General features: G+C 41.2%; 1 protein-coding gene across 7 annotated transcripts in view; it reads left to right on the top strand.

Moving 5' to 3' along the window:
- Positions 1 to 18,229, top strand: part of LOC130929477 (microtubule cross-linking factor 1) — a 91,484-nt gene that overhangs the window by 18,276 nt on the left and 54,979 nt on the right. For all 7 annotated transcript variants that reach the window (XR_009066901.1, XM_057856630.1, XM_057856629.1 and 4 more), the window contains exons 4-5: positions 14,527 to 14,580; positions 15,092 to 16,432. Coding sequence is in view for 6 of the 7 variants with exons in the window: in XM_057856630.1 (XP_057712613.1) it covers positions 14,527 to 14,580; positions 15,092 to 16,432 (1,395 nt within the window). In the remaining variant the exon portion in view is untranslated. The remainder of the gene's footprint in view (positions 1 to 14,526; positions 14,581 to 15,091; positions 16,433 to 18,229) is intronic.

Below are 18,229 nucleotides of genomic sequence, written 5' to 3' on the forward strand. Positions count from 1 at the left end.
CTTTTGTGTTTATTCGTCATTGGATCGTTTTTGTTCACCACTGTAAATAAGAGCACTGAAGCAAGTAAGGGTAAGTCGCCATTTCTGTTCAACCCGTTTTCTCCTGTTTTGTATAGAGTAGGAAGTTAGGTTAGAAGCTGTCTTTTCTTTGTTCCTTTTACATGATCAGGGCTTAGTTAGCGGGTGGGGTTTAAGTGTAGTTGCTTTTGTTTGTTGTTTTGGCCTGGGCTTACCCTGAAGTCACGCTTCCTAGGCATTTTGTACATATTCATTGCGAGTTTTATTATTGTGTAAATAAATTTGTGTCCACTTGTCCATTTGTGTGGATTGTTTTATGTTACGCCTTTCGCGAGCCATCTTTGGCACGTAACATAAAATTGGGGGCTCGTCCGGGAGACGGACCCGGGACCTCTGTTACGTGCCAAAGATGGCTCGCGAAAGGCGTAACATAAAACAATCCACACAAATGGACAAGTGGACACAAATTTATTTACACAATAATCAAACTCGCAATGAATATGTACAAAATGCTGAGGAAGCGTGACTTCAGGGTAAGCCCAGGCCAAAACAACAAACAAAAGCAACTACACTTAAACCCCACCCGCTAACTAAGCCCTGATCATGTAAAAGGAACAAAGAAAAGACAGCTTCTAACCTAACTTCCTACTCTATACAAAACAGGAGAAAACGGGTTGAACAGAAATGGCGACTTACCCTTACTTGCTTCAGTGCTCTTATTTACAGTGGTGAACAAAAACGATCCAATAACTAATAAACACAAAAGACCTCACCGAAAAAGCGGGAGTGTATCAAACTAGCGATCAAAATGCAAACGAGCGTGAATGGCGAGCAAATAGCTAGCGAGGAGGAACGCGACAGAATGCTGCCAAATTGCGACCTCCTAGAACGTTGACAGCGGCAGGTTTATGAAGCTTGGCGCCTTTTTCTTGGCCAATCAGCAGCGACGACGTCGTCAGTCCATCCTGCGTCGATCAGCTTCCGTCACAGTGGGAGGGGAAGCAGCCAGCTGGTGGAGGCGACGATCAGCTGACTGGAAGAATCTCAGAAAATTAACCATTAAACGGCCAGGGGCCGTCACAATGCCATTTAATAAATGTCGGGTATTACGTTGTTGGATAAATATGTCCGCGAGGGAACAATGTAATGCGGGTCAAGCGTTGCAAATAAATTAACGAAGCCCGCCGTGTGTTTTCACTGGTGTCCTCTTTTGGGTAGTCCTGCTCTGAGAAAGTGATATCTGTGGGTGATGCCAGCCGGCTGAGGTGCCGGAGTCATGTCATAAGTGTTGCCATTAGCATAGAGAACAAGCGCTGAGCAATGCTTGAAAATTATTTATTTTTTTCAATATTTTCTCTCCCTCCACATTGTAGTCCACGGGGAACCCAAAATGTTGTCACACCGCAGATTCGAAAGACGCCGGTGCTTCTTTAAAATTCGGTCTCTCCACTCCTCCGCTCGCCATAGTGTTTTGTTTTCTTTCTTGTTTCACTTTCACTTTCCTTTCCTGATTCACCATTGTGTCGTCTCCAGACTCTTTGCAGGCTTGCACACACGGTAAGAGAGAATATGCAATGTTGCTTTAGCCTTTAAAGGTCTTTGCTGAATGATCATCACACTGTAAATGTAATTCACCCGCCGGTGCCCTCTCCAGTCTTCCCATTGCCTGTTTTGAGATACACACACTAATACCCCTTTCCCACTGGCCAAAAAACCCGCGTCAACCCGCTAACAATCGGCTTTTGGTGGTAGTGGGAAAGGTGCAGCGACCCGCCTCGACCCGAGTCAATCAACCCGCCAAGCAACCCGCGTTAAAATCACCTCGGCTCTGATCGCCATGCAGTGTGAAAGCAAAACCTGGGGTCAACAATCAACACCCTAATCTATGTGGTGACGTAGGCTAATACGTGATGCGTCATAACAAAAACCAAAAACCATGTGCTCTAGCCCGGATCCACATACGGCGAACAGTCGGTGTAGCAGCGTTAGCAATAGCCATAACAGATGAAACAAAGGCTCTTCTCCTCCTTCTGTGACGTACACGACTCCTTTCAATTTCAAACCAAAATTTACGTCGCCTACGTTGCCTCAGCACAAGCACAGTGTTGATCCTTTGCTGCATTTTGACCATTTTGCGGGCAGTAAAAAGCATGAAAACAGAGAACACAAACAGAATGGAGGCTTCCATGTTGCTTTGCATTGTTAACTTCCTTGAACTGAACGAATTCGGTCGCAGTTGTCGAAGCGCATCTTAGCGTGGTGACATCACGCACCTTACGCACGGCTGAGGAGGGGTGGGGGAAAAAAAGAAAAAGACACGGCTTTTTTCGTCAATGGGAAAGGTGCCAAATGCCAATTGCTAGTGGGATGCATCGGCTTGGAAAAACGCGCGTTGACCCACTAGTTTCAGTGGGAAAGGGGTATAAGATTAGTCTTCTTTTCTTGGCAAGAATACAGAAAATGCAATGAATCCTTAGCCTTTAAAGGTCTGTGCTAAGTGGTCATCATACACTAAATGTAACTTGTCGCATTAGCATAGCATTTACGTTAGCATCAGGCTATTGCTAACGGCGGGCGTCCACTTAAACTCTCTGTGCTGAGTGATCGTCACACACTAAATGTAACTCGTAGCGTGAGCATAACATTCAATGTTTGCATTACCATCGGGCTACTGCTAACGGCGAGCGGCCTCTTAAACTGTCAGACAACTTTTTTTTACATACAGTTCGTGGCGTCCTGATGGGTATAATTACTATTATTTTTATTTTACAGACGAAAACATTTTTATTAAATGTCGACTAAAACTAGACGAAATTAGTATTGAGTTTTCGTCAACAAAAACTAGACGAAGACAAACACATTTTGAGATAACTAAAATATTACTAAGACTAATAAGTATTGTGTTCCAAAAGACTAAGACTAAGACGAAATTTAAAAAGGTTGCTAAAAAAAACAATGAGCAAACCGGCCCGCATTCAAATATTCAAATAATATAATATATATATATAATATTCATAAGTTTATATGGATTGATAGCAGTGTGTGCATGACGCACACAAATGCGGACAGTTTGCCTTGACTCTCGGCCATGTACGCAATCTTGAAATATTGCTCATTTGGCGCACAGAAAGAAAACTGAGCATTCTCCCATTTTATTTTTTTATGACTGTTGTCAAGTTCGGCTCTTCCCTAAATGCTGCGTTGAAGCTAGGCGCTAACGCTATAGCACAGCGCCATCGCTAACGTAGCGTCCCGTCTCTCTCGCTTTTAGCTGACGTAATTGCTGCATGAATTGCGATTTGGGGACTTGATAATTCAGTCCACATCCACATTCTGGAAAAATGTGGGCCAGATCGGATTTTAACCAGATACGAAAGCGACCTAGATCGGATTTGAAATAGTCCACTCTTATGCGACCTGACCCCTTCAGACCGCCATTAAGACTTGCGGTATGAACCTCGCCATAGAGACATCAAATCCGTTTCAGTTGGGAAGGCTGGCATTGAGTGATCACGTTTAACTGCCAGTGACAGCGATAGACGTCCAACTCAATTTGACTGGGGACGCTTAAAATTGTTTTTTGTTTTTTCACAGGCACAAACACATAGACGACCCTACTTATCCCATGTATTGTCACAGCTTTATGGCTACACTTGTATACCACTAAAATGCTGCAGGTGGACATTTATCATCTGTAACAAGTTGCGTCTCAAAGGGCCTCCTCCAAGCATACCGTCGGAAAAATTCTTGTCATTTTTCTTCGTCTGATTTTATTTCACGTCAAAACATTTTCATGTCTTTGCGTTTTATCAGCGACGCAGCCGTCTGGTTTACAAGACGCTCGCCTCCTCCTCCTCTAGGGAGGGGGGGCCTGACCTTGAAGCGACCTCGGGGAATGCCGCATCCCGCCTGTCTCGCTGACAAATGTTCTCTCTTCTGACGCTCTTCGCTCAAACACGTGCGCACAGATGCAGACAAACAGCAACTGTTCATGTATGCTAACTAGATGTACTGAATACAATTGTATGCCGTTAGTCAGTCAGTTCATTCATTGAGTTGTTAATTGGACAGTCAGTTGGCAAAGAGGCCAGGGAAAAAAGGCATTCAAATTGGTTAGAACCATTTGAAGTATATAATTATTTTGTTTGTGTGTCCTCTTCATACGCACCTTATTGTAGCCTTCTTGCGCTAGTGCACCTGCGTCAATATTAACATCGAATTTCAGTCACGCTGCTTCTTTGGCATGATGGAGCATATATTTAGATCTAGTAGAGGCTTATACTGCAAGTCCCGCAAGCTGAATATAGATCTGTATAGGATTTGTGCTGTGAAATATGCAGGGGCATCTTAGTCTACCGTCATTGTGAAAAGGCTACCATGTTCCTTCCACACAAATTGACAAAATATAGAATTTTATCCTATTAGGCAATGGTTCTCAAAAACATGGACTCTCTCTGGCATTGTTGTTTTTGGCAGCCCTTTTAATTTTCGTCTTAGTCTTTTGGATTATAATACTTATTCGTTTTAGCCATATTATAGTGTGTGTTTTCATCTAGTTTTTGTTGATGAAAACTCCGACTAATTTCGTATACTTTTAGTCGACATTTACTCTATATTTCACTCCAAAAATACATAAATAAAAAGAGGTTTCCAACGATTTCGAATGAACATTGATAGATGAGCACGTATTGTAGCATCTACAAGCATCTACAACTCTATCATGTGATAATACACACTCAGCAGGAAAACAGCACATTATTTTCAATTAATTATACACTTGGATGCCACAAACTGTATGTAGAAAAAGTTGTCCGGGAGCTTAAGAGCACGCTTGCTGTTAGAAATAGCCTAATCCTAATGCGAATGTGAATGCTATGCTAATGCTACATTTACATTTAGTGTGTGATTATCATTCAGCACAGACCTTTAAAGGCTAAAGAGACATTGCATATTCTCTATTGCCAAGATAAAAAGACAAATCTTACCGTGTGTGTCTCAAAACAAGTAATGGGGAGACTGGAGAGGACACTAGGTGAGTTGGGGTGGGGGGGTACAGCACGTCACATGAGTGACACAACCAGGCACTGCTACAATGCAGGCTAACGACACATATTGTACAGTATATTAGAAAATGTCACAGATTGTGAATTTAGGACAGAAACTACAGTATAGCGCATTTTCATCTCATCAGACGACAACTGGGATTCGTGTCATTATGTTTTAGGCCATGTCTACACCTAGGAGGGTTTTTTAAAACCGAGGATCCTTCCCTAATATGTCGGGAAAAAATAACTACGTCCACACCAGCACATTTGTAGATTAAAAAAAAGCTTCCACAGCCAACTGCGTACATTCATTTTTGAGTAATGGCGTGCGTGGCTCAGTGGTAGAGTAGTTTTCCCCTAACACAGAGGTTGTGGGTTCAATTCTCTGCCCTGATGAACTCGCCTAAGTATCCTTGAGCAAGATACTGAACCCCACATAACTCCTGCATGCAGTAGGTAGATGGATTAGATGTAGTGTAAAGCGCTTTGAGCAACTTGAAAGCTTTGAACCTTGAAAGGTGGAAAAGCGCTAAATAAGTATAACACCAACACCAAGTGCATTGATAACAATGCGTGAAAAATAATTGCCCATAATACCCCATCCTTCTCATGTGTTCTTCAATATGAAGCACTGCAAGAGTTTGTACATAAATAGAAGCAAAAAAACATCTAATTTACTCCAAATGTAAACATTGGTCTCATGTGTGACGTAGGGACAAAGTTTGTCACAGTCAGTGACGTTTCCAGTTAAATCTTCGGTTATCAGTGTCCACATGATGGCGCCACAAATTCGCACACCTTCTCTTTGGACGGCGTTTTTAAGAACCCTTGTTTAAATGTGCGTGTGTGTGGATGATAGGCCAAACTGTAGATAAAGTTATTCTATTTGCCAAATACCCTGCTACGTGTAGACATAGCCTCGGTCTCCCAAGACACATTTTTAGCTCGTTATTGTCTCGTCATCGGCATGAAAAAAAATGTTCGTCCACGAAATATTTCCGTTATGGTCATTGTTGATGAAAACAACACTTCTCTCTAATGCATAGGTGTCAAACTCAAGATATTTTTTTGGCGCGCGAAAGTAAATCAAGTTCATTGACTGAAATAAATTTGAACTAAAGCAACCAGTTCAGGGTGTCCCCTGCCTACTGCCCGGAGTTAGCTGGGATAGGCTCCAGCACCTCCGCGACCCTTGTGAGGAAAAGCGGCATGGAAAATGAATGAATGAATGAATTTCAATAAGAGGAATCCTCCAGTTACGAACGAGCTCCATTCCTATGCTGGCGACGTAACCCGAATTTCGGAAAGTTGGATTTCACCATTAAAGTCAAAATATACTTCAAAATACTTCGTATGAAAAAGGTAAAATGCATTAAAACAAAAAATAAGAAGCTGTACTTACCATTACGACTGAGAGGAGAACGGAGAGTTAGGATTTTTAATGTTTATATGCAACTTAATGCACGGAACACTACTACTACTGTAAACAACCTTCTCGCTCTGGCCACTCCTCCCGCTCTAACTCCAGTTAGACACGCGGTTTGTTTAGAGACAGCCCAGAAAATACAACACTCAACACATCAATATTGCAATCTGAAGCATACATGCAACCCGATTCGTTACATTACTGTCCTTATTTTTACGTTTCGGAAACTGGAGGTTTAGTGAACTTTAACTGTTGGCGACGTAAGGTCTGTGTCAACACAAAGCTGCTTTTTAAAAATAAAACATTTCACGGATAAATAAATATTCATAGAGAAATTTCCTGAGCGAAAAACCTTTCATAATTTCTGCTCCGAGTGTCCGGTTTAGACAGAACAACATGAAGTGCGGTTGAAGTAAGCAATGTGTTGACAGCGTTAAAACTGCAAAATCAAACCAGAGGAACCCACAGAACCTCCAAAAATGGATTCAGTTCGATGTAGATGAGACTCTGAGACTTTTTGTGCTGTGCGCGAACTTCCTGGTTGGAAGCTGAATGTTTTGAACGGCATCCGGCTTCAAAGCGCCAGTGTGGGTCCACCTCGCCATACGGCTTAAATTGAAACCAGCTGCAGACAATAAGTTAAGAATGTGCTTTAAACCTAAGGATCTACCTAAAATATTGTATGTTTGTTCTTATCACTTTGTTGATCATTTGTGGACAAAATTATAACAACCTTTGCAGCCTGTGTTGATATGATGTGTAGATTGATACGCCGGCCACTTGAGTGACCCAAATGAGGTGAATTTACAAATTACATTACAGTTGCCGAATGCAGAAGGGCTAACACAGATTTTGTTGTTACAAGGAAATACTAAAAGATATGTATTGTAAATATAAACCAAAATAGTGTGTCATTCTTTTTTATTGTAGAAATTGATCGCAAGAAAACATTTGGACAAGATGATTCCATTTCTTGTTTTATTTAAAATAATTGGTGCATGTGCAAAACAGGTCAATAAATCATAATTTATAAAATTACTAGAAAAATATTAACGAAGGTGGAGCATAAGTCGAGCCTTCCATCATCAAAGTACAACACAAGTAGTCTCAATATATGTCCATCGGCGTACAGTAAGTGTTGTTGTGAGGCACATCAATTTGTCCTCCCTTACCGAAAAGCGTTTTCCACCTGTAAATAAACAAACAAAATACACAGGCTAGCAACAGATAGCATGTGTTGCAGCCACAGAAGTACAGTAGTAGTAAATAATATTAAACATCATCATAATTACAATCATCATCGTAATAAATAACAATATCAAACGAAACAAGTCGTTTCATGAGCAAGATTTTAGCTTTAGTATTTTTTTGAGCACCGGACACAGAGTCTCAAAAAACAGGATTTTCACAATTGTTAGTTAAAAAATGTCTCAAATTAAAATAGTTGTTGACTAGTCCATTCATTGTGGCAGCCCTTATTGGCAAACAAAACCCTCCAATGTGACCCATGACAAAAGATGAGTTTGACCCCGTTGCTTTAGTGGTATGTGAAAAATAGACTAAATTGAATGTTTGAATGACTGCCTGAATTAAACCAAACAGTTTAGGATCAAGGATTACAATCACAAAACCACACCGCATGCTTGGGCGCTAATCATCCAAGTAGTATTTACACTCACTCGAGTGCGTGCGCAGTATTAATGAATCTACTGAAATGGATTAGAGTCCGCATTCGACTCTTCTAATCGTCCTCGGAACAATTTATAGCGACATTTATTCCACTGTTGTGCGCGAGTCTTAGAGACAAGCTTTATCTGCATCCAGCCGCCCTCTAAAGCTCCTTTTGTGCAGGCATCCCGCCCCCTTTCAGGGAGCGCTCCCCCCGTTAAATCCCATTAGCGACGATGACGACGGAGCTCGTTCCGTGTTGTATCGTGGCTGTCCAAGTCATACATTTCAGTGGCTCAGCTTCAATATTTTCAGGGTGATAGACTGTTTTAAAGTTTTGTTGTATACTAAAGTGAACCACGATGTCGTTATCAGCGTCTGACGGGGGTCTCAAGAAGCTTTGTCTAATCCAGTGTCTCCCCAGACAGACAGATTAGCCGTGTCACCGTAGTGAGGAATTAGAACAGTACTGGTGTTGGAGACTCTTAGCGGGGCGACAAAGTGAGCGGACGGGAGCCGGATTGGTCATGACCCACTAAGAAAGAAAGAAAGAAAGATAGCTATAAATAGCTATGGATAACTATAGATGGCAATCGATAAATAGCTATAGATTGCTATAGATTAAGGATCTCCAAACCAATCCTCAAGGGCTGCTGTGGTCCTGGTTTTTGTTCCTACCGATGGAACACAGTTTAACCAATGAGGTTTCTGCTAAAACAAGCAGCATCTGACTGCAATCAACTGATTACTCTTGTAAGTAAGGGTGGGAACCTCTTTGTACCTCCCGATACGATGCGATTTGTGATACAAAGCTCACGATAACGATGATCTCACGATATGGCAATACAACAATGATCAATGATACATTGGTCAGGAAATCATTCTAGAATATTCTGCAAAATAACTAATAAACGGAAAAACAAGCTATCTTCATCCTTTTGCTGTAAGTTTAACACTAGTAGACGTCCAATACATTTGAACTGGGAGGGTGGCAGCGAATGAACCGCCCCCTCTTCGAAATGCCCCTCCCACTTCTGTGGCGGCTAATGCAAGATGACGAGGTAATTTTCAGGTGACCTGGGACTGATTAGGCAGTGACTCAAACTCAACAGGAAGTGACCTGTAAATGCCCTAAAATGAACAGAAAGTGACCTGTAAATGCCCCGAAAATCGGAAAGAGTGACTGTTAATGCTCTGGTATCGAATGAACGAACGTTCTTTCGCCCTTCCCAGTCTTAATGGATTGGTCGTCAAGCGCCGTAATGGCAGGCATAGAGTTAACTGACACACTATTATGGTGGAAGATTTTGTTCGGCAAATCTATATTGACTTATACGAACTTTCAAACTGCAAATTTATAACGTCTTTATCTGATATTTTTTCTTAAATCTAGTCGAATAATTTTCTCTATCTTGTTTTGAGTGTTAAAGGCTAGTTAACAGGTTAATGTAGCAGATTCTCCCACTTATTTTAAGTAAATACTACTATTATTAAGTATTTGTACTTATTAAGGCCATACATCTAAAAGTCGGTCATTTTTCATCTAGATCAAGAAATAAGTGCTTTCAAATAATGTTTTGAACAATATCTACTCTTGAATTAAGAACGTTTCTGACAAACAAGTTTTTTTAATATTAACTATACAAAGTTTTTGCTTAAAATATGTCTGTTAAGCTCATTTTCAGCTAGGTATTTTTCTTATTTCAAGAAATCCGAGTAAAATTTACTTGAATCGCTGGCAGATAATTTCACTTTTTTCTAGCAGATTTACATTGAAAACAAGGGATCCCCCCAGCTTTAAGGAGGTGGGGTTTTGCAGTGTATATGTATTGGTTTAGGTGGTACACTGTTCGATTCAAAACTTTGTTTTCAAAAACTACGAAAGAAACATTTTGAAAACTTCCAGTATAAGTGTCTGGATTTTATAAGCAAATCTAAATTGCAATATTTGAACACAAAATACATTAACATACACAAGAAATACAAACTTTTCAATCATCTCTTAACTATCCAGGAATGCAAAAAATAAACAGTTCTGCGCATGCGCTTAATGTTAAAAATGGCCGCGAATGCAGCGTTTCCAAAGTAAACACTACAAACTATCTATAAAGAAAGGAACATTTACTTACGTATTATCATGGACGGACATGTAGAAAAGCTCTCCTCAGACACATCCTGCCATGTGGCTGCACACAACTCAACTGCACGACGCTCTCTCTTTGTTAACGTCTTCGCCGTGTCTTTCAGCATTTATTTATGCCATAATCATGTTGCACGTTTATGTTTATGATGTTACTTGTTTATTTAGCACTTTTAGACAACATTGAGAGTCCACCCAAATGTAAAAGAGTGCTTGTTCACCACCACAAAGGCTTTGGGAGCAAAACATTATAGGGTTAAAAATTTGACAGGACACCGGCTGGGAACGCTTGTGTGTGTGTGTGTGTAGGGAGGGAGGGTCAAGTCATCAGCCAATCAAACTTGCGTTTGAGGGGCGGAAAAATGCACTAGTACATTCAGCATGTGAAAAGGGGTCAATGGAAGTCTGAACATATTGAAAGTACTGTAATTCACTCAATAATGGTAGGGTTAATTCTATCCTTACAGCATGGGAAGACAATCTAAATTACCTATACAATTGAAGTCATTATAAAATCCAAATAAGGTTGCGTAAAAGTTGGTGGGGACAATTTGAGCATCCTGAAAAGCTGGTAGTGTTATGTCCCTACCGTCCCTATGCAAATCTACGCCCTTGGATGCAAAGTTTTATAATATATCACCATTTCGATATTTTGTCACACCCCTACTTGTAAGACACCAGATTAGTGAAACGTTTTCTTGTTTTGTTGGAATGAAATCCTGTACCCACTGCGGCCCTATGTGGAATAGTTTGGAGACCCCTGCTGTAGATGGATAGCTATAGATAGGTGGCTACAGATAGATGGTTATAGATCGATAGCTGTAGATGGCTATAGATGGATGATTATAGATCAGGGGTGGGCAAATTATTCCACAAAGGGCAGCAGTGAAAACAGGTTTTTGTTGCAACCCATCAAGAGGACACTTTTTCACCAATCAGGTGCCTTACAACTGCAATCAGTTGATTGCAGTTAGGTGCTTCTTGTTTCCCTGGGCCCCTCATTGGTTAAACTGCCAGTGATGGGTCAGTTGTAGCAACAACCAGGACCCAGTGCAGCCCTTGACGACCAGTTTGCCCGCCCCTGTTATAAATACGTAGCTACTGATGGCTATAGATAGATGGTTATATATAGCTAGATAGTGTAGATATATCTATTCCCTCATATTAGTTCATATTGGTTTTTAATTGGTGGATAAGATAAGAGTACAGCTTTCAGCTTTTTTGTCTGAAACAAGGTCCACGCAGAGAACATACATAGTTGCTAGTAAAATTCCTCTTTCTTTTGAGCCACTTCATGGGTTAACATGGGGGCCTGCCTTTTCACATTAGGATTAACAAAAAGTGTATGTGTTGAAAAGTTGGGACAGAAGCTTCTGGAAGGCACCTGGGGCATTCCAGGGCAGGGGTCTCCAATCCGGTCCTCAAAGGCCCACTGTGGGTGCAGGATTTCATTGCAACCAAACAAGATGACTGCACTTTTTCACCAATCTGGTGTTTTACAAGTGCAATCAGTTGATTGCAGTCAGGTGCTGCTTGTTTTAGCAGAAACCTCATTGGTTCAACTATCTGTGCTGGATCAGCAGGAACAAAAACCACGACCCACAGCGGGCCTTTGATGACCGGGTTTGAGACCACTGCTATAGGGGATTCAGTCCTGGCCGGCCAGCTTTTAATTGTTCTTTTCTTAATATTTGTATTTAAGCTTTGGTGATTATTGCTTTCTTTTCCTCCTGGATTGTGTGTCGTCATCTCCTGTTCTTTAAGAGAATTAAAAGAACGCGTATAAAGAGAAAATAATCTTTTTTCTTCTTCAATTGCTATAGATAGATAGTTATACAGTACATAGATAGTTATATATATAGTACGTAGCTATAGATAGTTAGAGACAGCTATAAATAGCTAGATAGATAGCATTTAGTCAGAAAGACTGGCCCATACAGGAACATTACCAAAATGTTTTTGAGTTATTTTTTGAGATATTTTTTAGATGGATGGATGATTAGAGAAACGGGTGTAAGATAGATTAAGGGCTGAAAGATGAATGGAAGAATGGATGATGATAGATATGGATGATGGATAGATTCATTGATAAATGCTTGGTCAGATTAGAAGGTTTATGATAGATGAAGAGCTGGAAAATGGATGAAAAGGCAGATGGTTATATACAGTCGCTGCATTGACTGATGGGTGGGTGGATGAAAGACAGATGTAGAAGAATTGATAAAATGATGACAATGGCAGATGATGAATAAATGGACCTGCATGTGAAAGGAGTGTAATTCACCAATTTTATGACGTACGATATTGAATCCTTAGCAGTGGTGGATGAAGTACTCACTTTTTATTTTACTTAAGTAAAGGTACAGATACAGTACATTGGCAAAAGAAAACTTAAGTAAAAGTACAAATATCGAAGAAAAATATACTCAAGTAAAAGTTCAAAAGTACTTGCTTTAAAAATTAATTTGCTAGTAAAAATTAGTATTTTCTCCCCATGCAAAAATGTGATATACTGTATATACAACAGAGAGAGATATGAGCCAATATTCAAAGAAATAGAGAATTCACTGACTGTTCACTTTTATTTTAAACTGCAGAATAAAAAAAAAAACAAGCAACAAAACAGCCTGCACAGTAAACAGAAGCTTAACAAGCTCAAAAAAACTCCAAAATTTAGTTTAATGGCAGATTGCAAGCAACTATCAGGTGCATACTGCCACCGACTGTACAAGAGTGTGCAGCACCCATCTAAAAGCACGCTCCTCTCACTGTTGGTTTTTATTGGTCAGTATTTTGTTCACCTGCCGAACTCATGTTGCTCCCTCTAGTGCTCAATTACGATAGACAGTATTTTCCCTGGGCTTATCGATTGCACCGGAGGTATGAAAACAAAACTATGTATTCACAATGAGAAAAAAACAAGCAAAGAAACAAAAGTAATGAGTAACGCAGGCGACAATTTGAGAAGTAATGGAGTAAAAAGTACAGATACCTGCTGTAAAATGTAGTGAAGTATAAAGTACCACTTAATATTTGTACTCAAGTAAAGTATAGATACACAAAAATGTACTTAAGTACAGTAACGAAGTACTTTTACTTCGTTACATTCCACCACTGATCTTTAGGCAACGATACAATATTTGCTGAAATTATAATCTGTGATATGTACTCATTTGATCAGTTACATTTCACCTAATGTAATAAAAAAAACAAAGCAATTTTGACATTTTTGATCGTATTGTAGCTAAAACATTTCAGATTTTGGAATAAAAACAATTCTTTTGAACCCTTTCACGTACAAATTATGACTTACAGTATTTCCCCTTACAGAACACTTATTGACTATCATTGATGGTGCTAGACATCCAATCCATTTTGATTGGACGGGGCGAATGAACGTTCGCGCTGCCAATGGCACTGAAAGATGAGTTCCCACTTTAAATGAATTGGACGTCTATCGCCTTGTGGTATGCAATGAGTTCAATACTATGAAAATAAAAGTGGGGGGATGTAACCAGAGTACATTTTTTGTTTTATTCATTTTAATTTCATGAATCACCATTATGAGAATTGTTGGCTCATGAATTAATAGATGGATGGTAGATGAGTGGATGAATGGTCAGGTATAACTGAATGACTGTATGGATAATAAACGATGGAGATTTAACTCAGGGAGTAGCGGGTGGGAAAGGATAGTGGAAAAGTCCGATGTGTGTTGCGATTATGTTTTGGTCATGTTGCTAAGTGGGCGTTTCCTCCTTGCTGCCGAGCCAAGGAATGAGTCAAGGCCTACTGCCCCGACATGGATGACTCAATTATGAGACCCAATGACTAAATAATTTTATTGTCCTTTATAATTTTATCATACGTACGCATCTGTACAGAGGAACAGCATTTGAAAAGTAATATCGTTGCCCTCTATTCATCCAGATGTTGATCACTTGGCTTGAAAGAAGGTTCTAAAACAAGGATGTGATCTCATACTAAACTTCCATCCATCAACAGATGTTGAACTGATGACGGAAATGTTTATTGTTGCGCAAGATACTCAACGAGGATGAATGCTCTGCAGACTCTGTCTTTTATGGGATTATTATCAATAAAATCTCGAGCGGATCTCCGCTCCTGAGCCTCATCTATTGCGCTCGCTCATCATGTTCTCTCAATGCTGGAATAGAATAAATGGTGGTTGAATTTCTGTCTCTTTTTTTGGGGGGGGTGTTTTACAGACTGCACTGAGGCGACGAGGTGGCTCATTTAAGGACAAGAAATCCACCAACCAGGTAATTACAAAGCAGTTTAATTATTGTAAGCATTAAAATGTACTTATTTTCATTAATTTTCCATTTGTATTAAATAGTCTCAGTAGCAGAATAGTAAGAGTTCAACCCCCACCCTGATGACCTTGGCGGAATATCTTTGAGCATGATACTGAAACCCATGTTGCTGCTGATGCTGTGTCATCAGTAAGTGAATGAGAACAAAGTGTCAAAGCGCGTTGAGTAACTTGAAGGTAGAAAAGGACAGGCTAGGACATAATTTCAGAGCAAGGAGATATCATTCCAGATACAAAATGTCAAAGGAAACAGATACAACAAATACACATTGTACAAGATTTGATAGAACGAGTTGCCTGCCAGATCACCATGGAAGGCGCTCCGGTTATTAGATAAAGGCACGAAAAGGAAAGGGGGGCAGGAAAGATAAGGGTGCAAAAGCTCAGGAAAAAGCGACTTCATCCAATGAAGGCTAGTGAAAGTCCAGATGAGTTTAATGAGAATTTCTCGCCACTAGGAGGACTGTGCTGACCTCAGATGCCAACTCCAGTTTGCCAAGGAGGAGTCAGGTCTTATGCGAAAAAAAATGGCCAAACTCGGGCGAGAGAAAGACGAACTGGAGCAGGAGCTGCAGAAGTACAAGTCGGTTTACGGGGATGTGGACAGTCCCCTTCCCCTGGCCGAGTGCTCTGGTGGAGGCCCTCATTCAACCCGGGAAGCAGAACTACGGCTGCGACTCAAGCTAGTGGAGGAGGAAGCTAACATCTTGGGAAGGAAGATTGTGGAGTTGGAGGTGGAGAACCGCAGCCTGCGGGCCGAAAACGACGACATCCGCTGCCAGTACGAGCGAGATTGCTTCGGCCGGGAGCCATTCTCCAGCATGCCGTCGTCACCTTATGGCGGCGACGTGCTAGAGTCTGCCGGCGAGCTCCGCCGGCATCTCCAGTTTGTGGAGGAGGAAGCAGAGTTGCTGCGTCGCTCCATCTCGGAGATCGAGGACCACAACAGGCAGCTAACCTCAGAACTCAACCGCTTTAAGTTTGGCTGCGGGCCGGTAGGCGAAGATGGTGGTGATGGAGGATTTAAACCTGCTAATGGCTCCAATGGCGGGATGATGATGGAAGAGCTGAAATCCGCAAGAATGCAGATCAACGAGCTGAGCGGAAAAGTCATGAAGCTTCAGTACGAGAACCGAGTTCTCCTGTCCAATGTCCAGCGTTGCGACCTAGCAGCGCACCTAGGTTTGAGAACAGGTAGCCCACGAGACAGTGATGCAGACAGCGATGCAGGTCGGCGGGAAGCGGCTGAAGACGATGAGGCAGGGCGACTCCTTCTTCTCCAACCCAAGAGGGAGGGCCCCATTGGTGGGGAGAGCGACTCGGAAGACCTGTTTGAAAAAACCACCACCACCTCTGGATTCGGAAGCATCAGACCCTCAGATGGCATCGAACTTAGTGCGGCAGAACTCGCCAACCGCCGCAGAGAGGAACGGGAATCCTTTGCCAATGTAAAAAGAGAGGCTGATAGACTCGGCAAGTCTGTGGACCGTCTGATCAATGACACGGACAATCTGATACTGGAGGGAAGGCTTCTGGTGACAACACCTGAGGGTCCGCAAGGAGGAGGGGACCCTCAAGTATTGGACACAATCAATACCCGAATGAAAGCTTTCCGCACTGAGCTGCATGTCTTCGTTGAAAAGCTAGAACACGTCAGCGATGGACTCAGGGACAGGACTGATGATCTATCCCCGATGCCCAACCTCACCGAGTCCAGCAGCTTCCTGTCCACGGTCACCTCGATGTCCCGGGATTCTCCCATCGGCACCTTCGGAAGAGATCTGATGACGGACTTCCAGGTAATGTAAATTTTGTGTTGTTTGCCAAGTAACATCTCCAACCTCACATACACTGTATTTGTAAATGTTGGCTTACACAGTGACCCTAGGCAGGATAAGGTGTAGAAAGTGAGTCAAGTGTGCACTCGTCACTAGTCATTTCCATCTGGATTAAGTGAGATCTTAGGTTAGTAGTTTTCTTTGTTCAGGCCAACAATATTCTTTATTACGGATAAAGCTGGAAGACGTGATACTGTTTTAACTGTTCATAGGGAGTCCTGTGCCTAAATACATGGACAAAACAATTTTGATAAAATCTTGGATCTTGTGAACAGGAAGATGAGGATATTACAAACCATGGCAGTAACAATGCGGTATAGCTAAGTTCAGGTTGATTCAGATCAATAATCATTATCAGGTTTGCCGGATAGAAATTGCTGCATTGTAAACACCACAATGCAACAAAGAAAAAAACATTTTGCTAATGTTAGCTGTGAACGTTTGAGGCAAATGCTGTAACTTTCTGTCTCTAGATGTGTTAGTACGTCTCCTGAAATATAGGACAATTTGGATCTCACAATTTTGCAACAAAGCCCAAAAAAACGAAGATAGTTTTGAACCTAACTATTCTGTTCTACCTGACTGAAAGAGGTTTCTTAGCCCTTAGCAAAAGCATGCTGGACAACCATTTTATGAATCCTGAAAAAGACAGATTGATACGGATTTGGGTAGACTTGAAAATCCTGACGTGAAATAGAATAGAATAGAATAGAATAGAATAGAATAGAATAGAATAGAATAGAATAGAATAGAATAGAATAGAAAGCCTTTATTGTAATTGTGCAGAGTACAACTAGATTTAAAATAAGTGGGGAGAACAAGTATTTGATACACTGCCAATGGGAAAACCCATTGGCAGTGTATCAAATACTTGTTCTCACCACTGTAAATCCGGTATCCTAGATAGACTTTATTTGTCTATGCTAAGGTGAGCTGAGCGTGGTTTCAAGCTTAACGTTTGAGGATTCGCCATGGAAAATGAGTTACGAGGACTCTTTCAATTAGTGTTTATATCAAGAAGCTTTTCGGGAGTTGTATCAATATGATACAATTTGCGATACAAGGCTCATAACGGTTATCGCGCAATATGGCGATATAACAATTATCCATACATCGGGTCAAGAAAACAATCTACAATATTCTACGAAACAGCCATTGAAGCTAAAAACATGCTATTTCTAAATAAAAAAAAAACTATTTTTGTCACTCTTTCGGAAAATCTGTCAAAAACGTTTGTCTTTCTCACAGACTATTAGTCAGCATTTGTAAATAGCAACATTGTATTATTGCAACATTCTCATGAAGATTAAGTATCTGTCTTAACTCATTGCCTGCCACTGAAAATGATGGACGTCTAATTCATTTAAACTGGGAGGGCTGGCTTTGAATGCACATGTTAAAGTGCCGTTAATGTCGATGGCGGTCAATGAGTTAACATAGACACTATTCTAGTCGAAAATTTTGGTCTAGTGGGATATAAACTATTGTGATATATTGTCACACCTCTAATCGGGAGCCACCCAGCTCTACCACACTGGCACCGCTGCCCATCCCCCGCCACCATCATTTCCTGCTGCCGCCACATTGCCACTGACATCTTCATACACATGCACCCCATCGAGCGCCGCCTCGCTTGCCGCCCGCACGCACTGCCTGCTCACTTGGCCGCGATCCGAGCGTCTTTTGACTTGACTGCATGGTGGATGGCTTCTGAACAGGCCTGCCTCTTATCGCTATTTTTTAATGGGCGTCACTGTT

This window comes from Corythoichthys intestinalis, chromosome 14 (assembly GCF_030265065.1).
Source record: "Corythoichthys intestinalis isolate RoL2023-P3 chromosome 14, ASM3026506v1, whole genome shotgun sequence".
NCBI lineage: Eukaryota > Metazoa > Chordata > Actinopteri > Syngnathiformes > Syngnathidae > Corythoichthys > Corythoichthys intestinalis.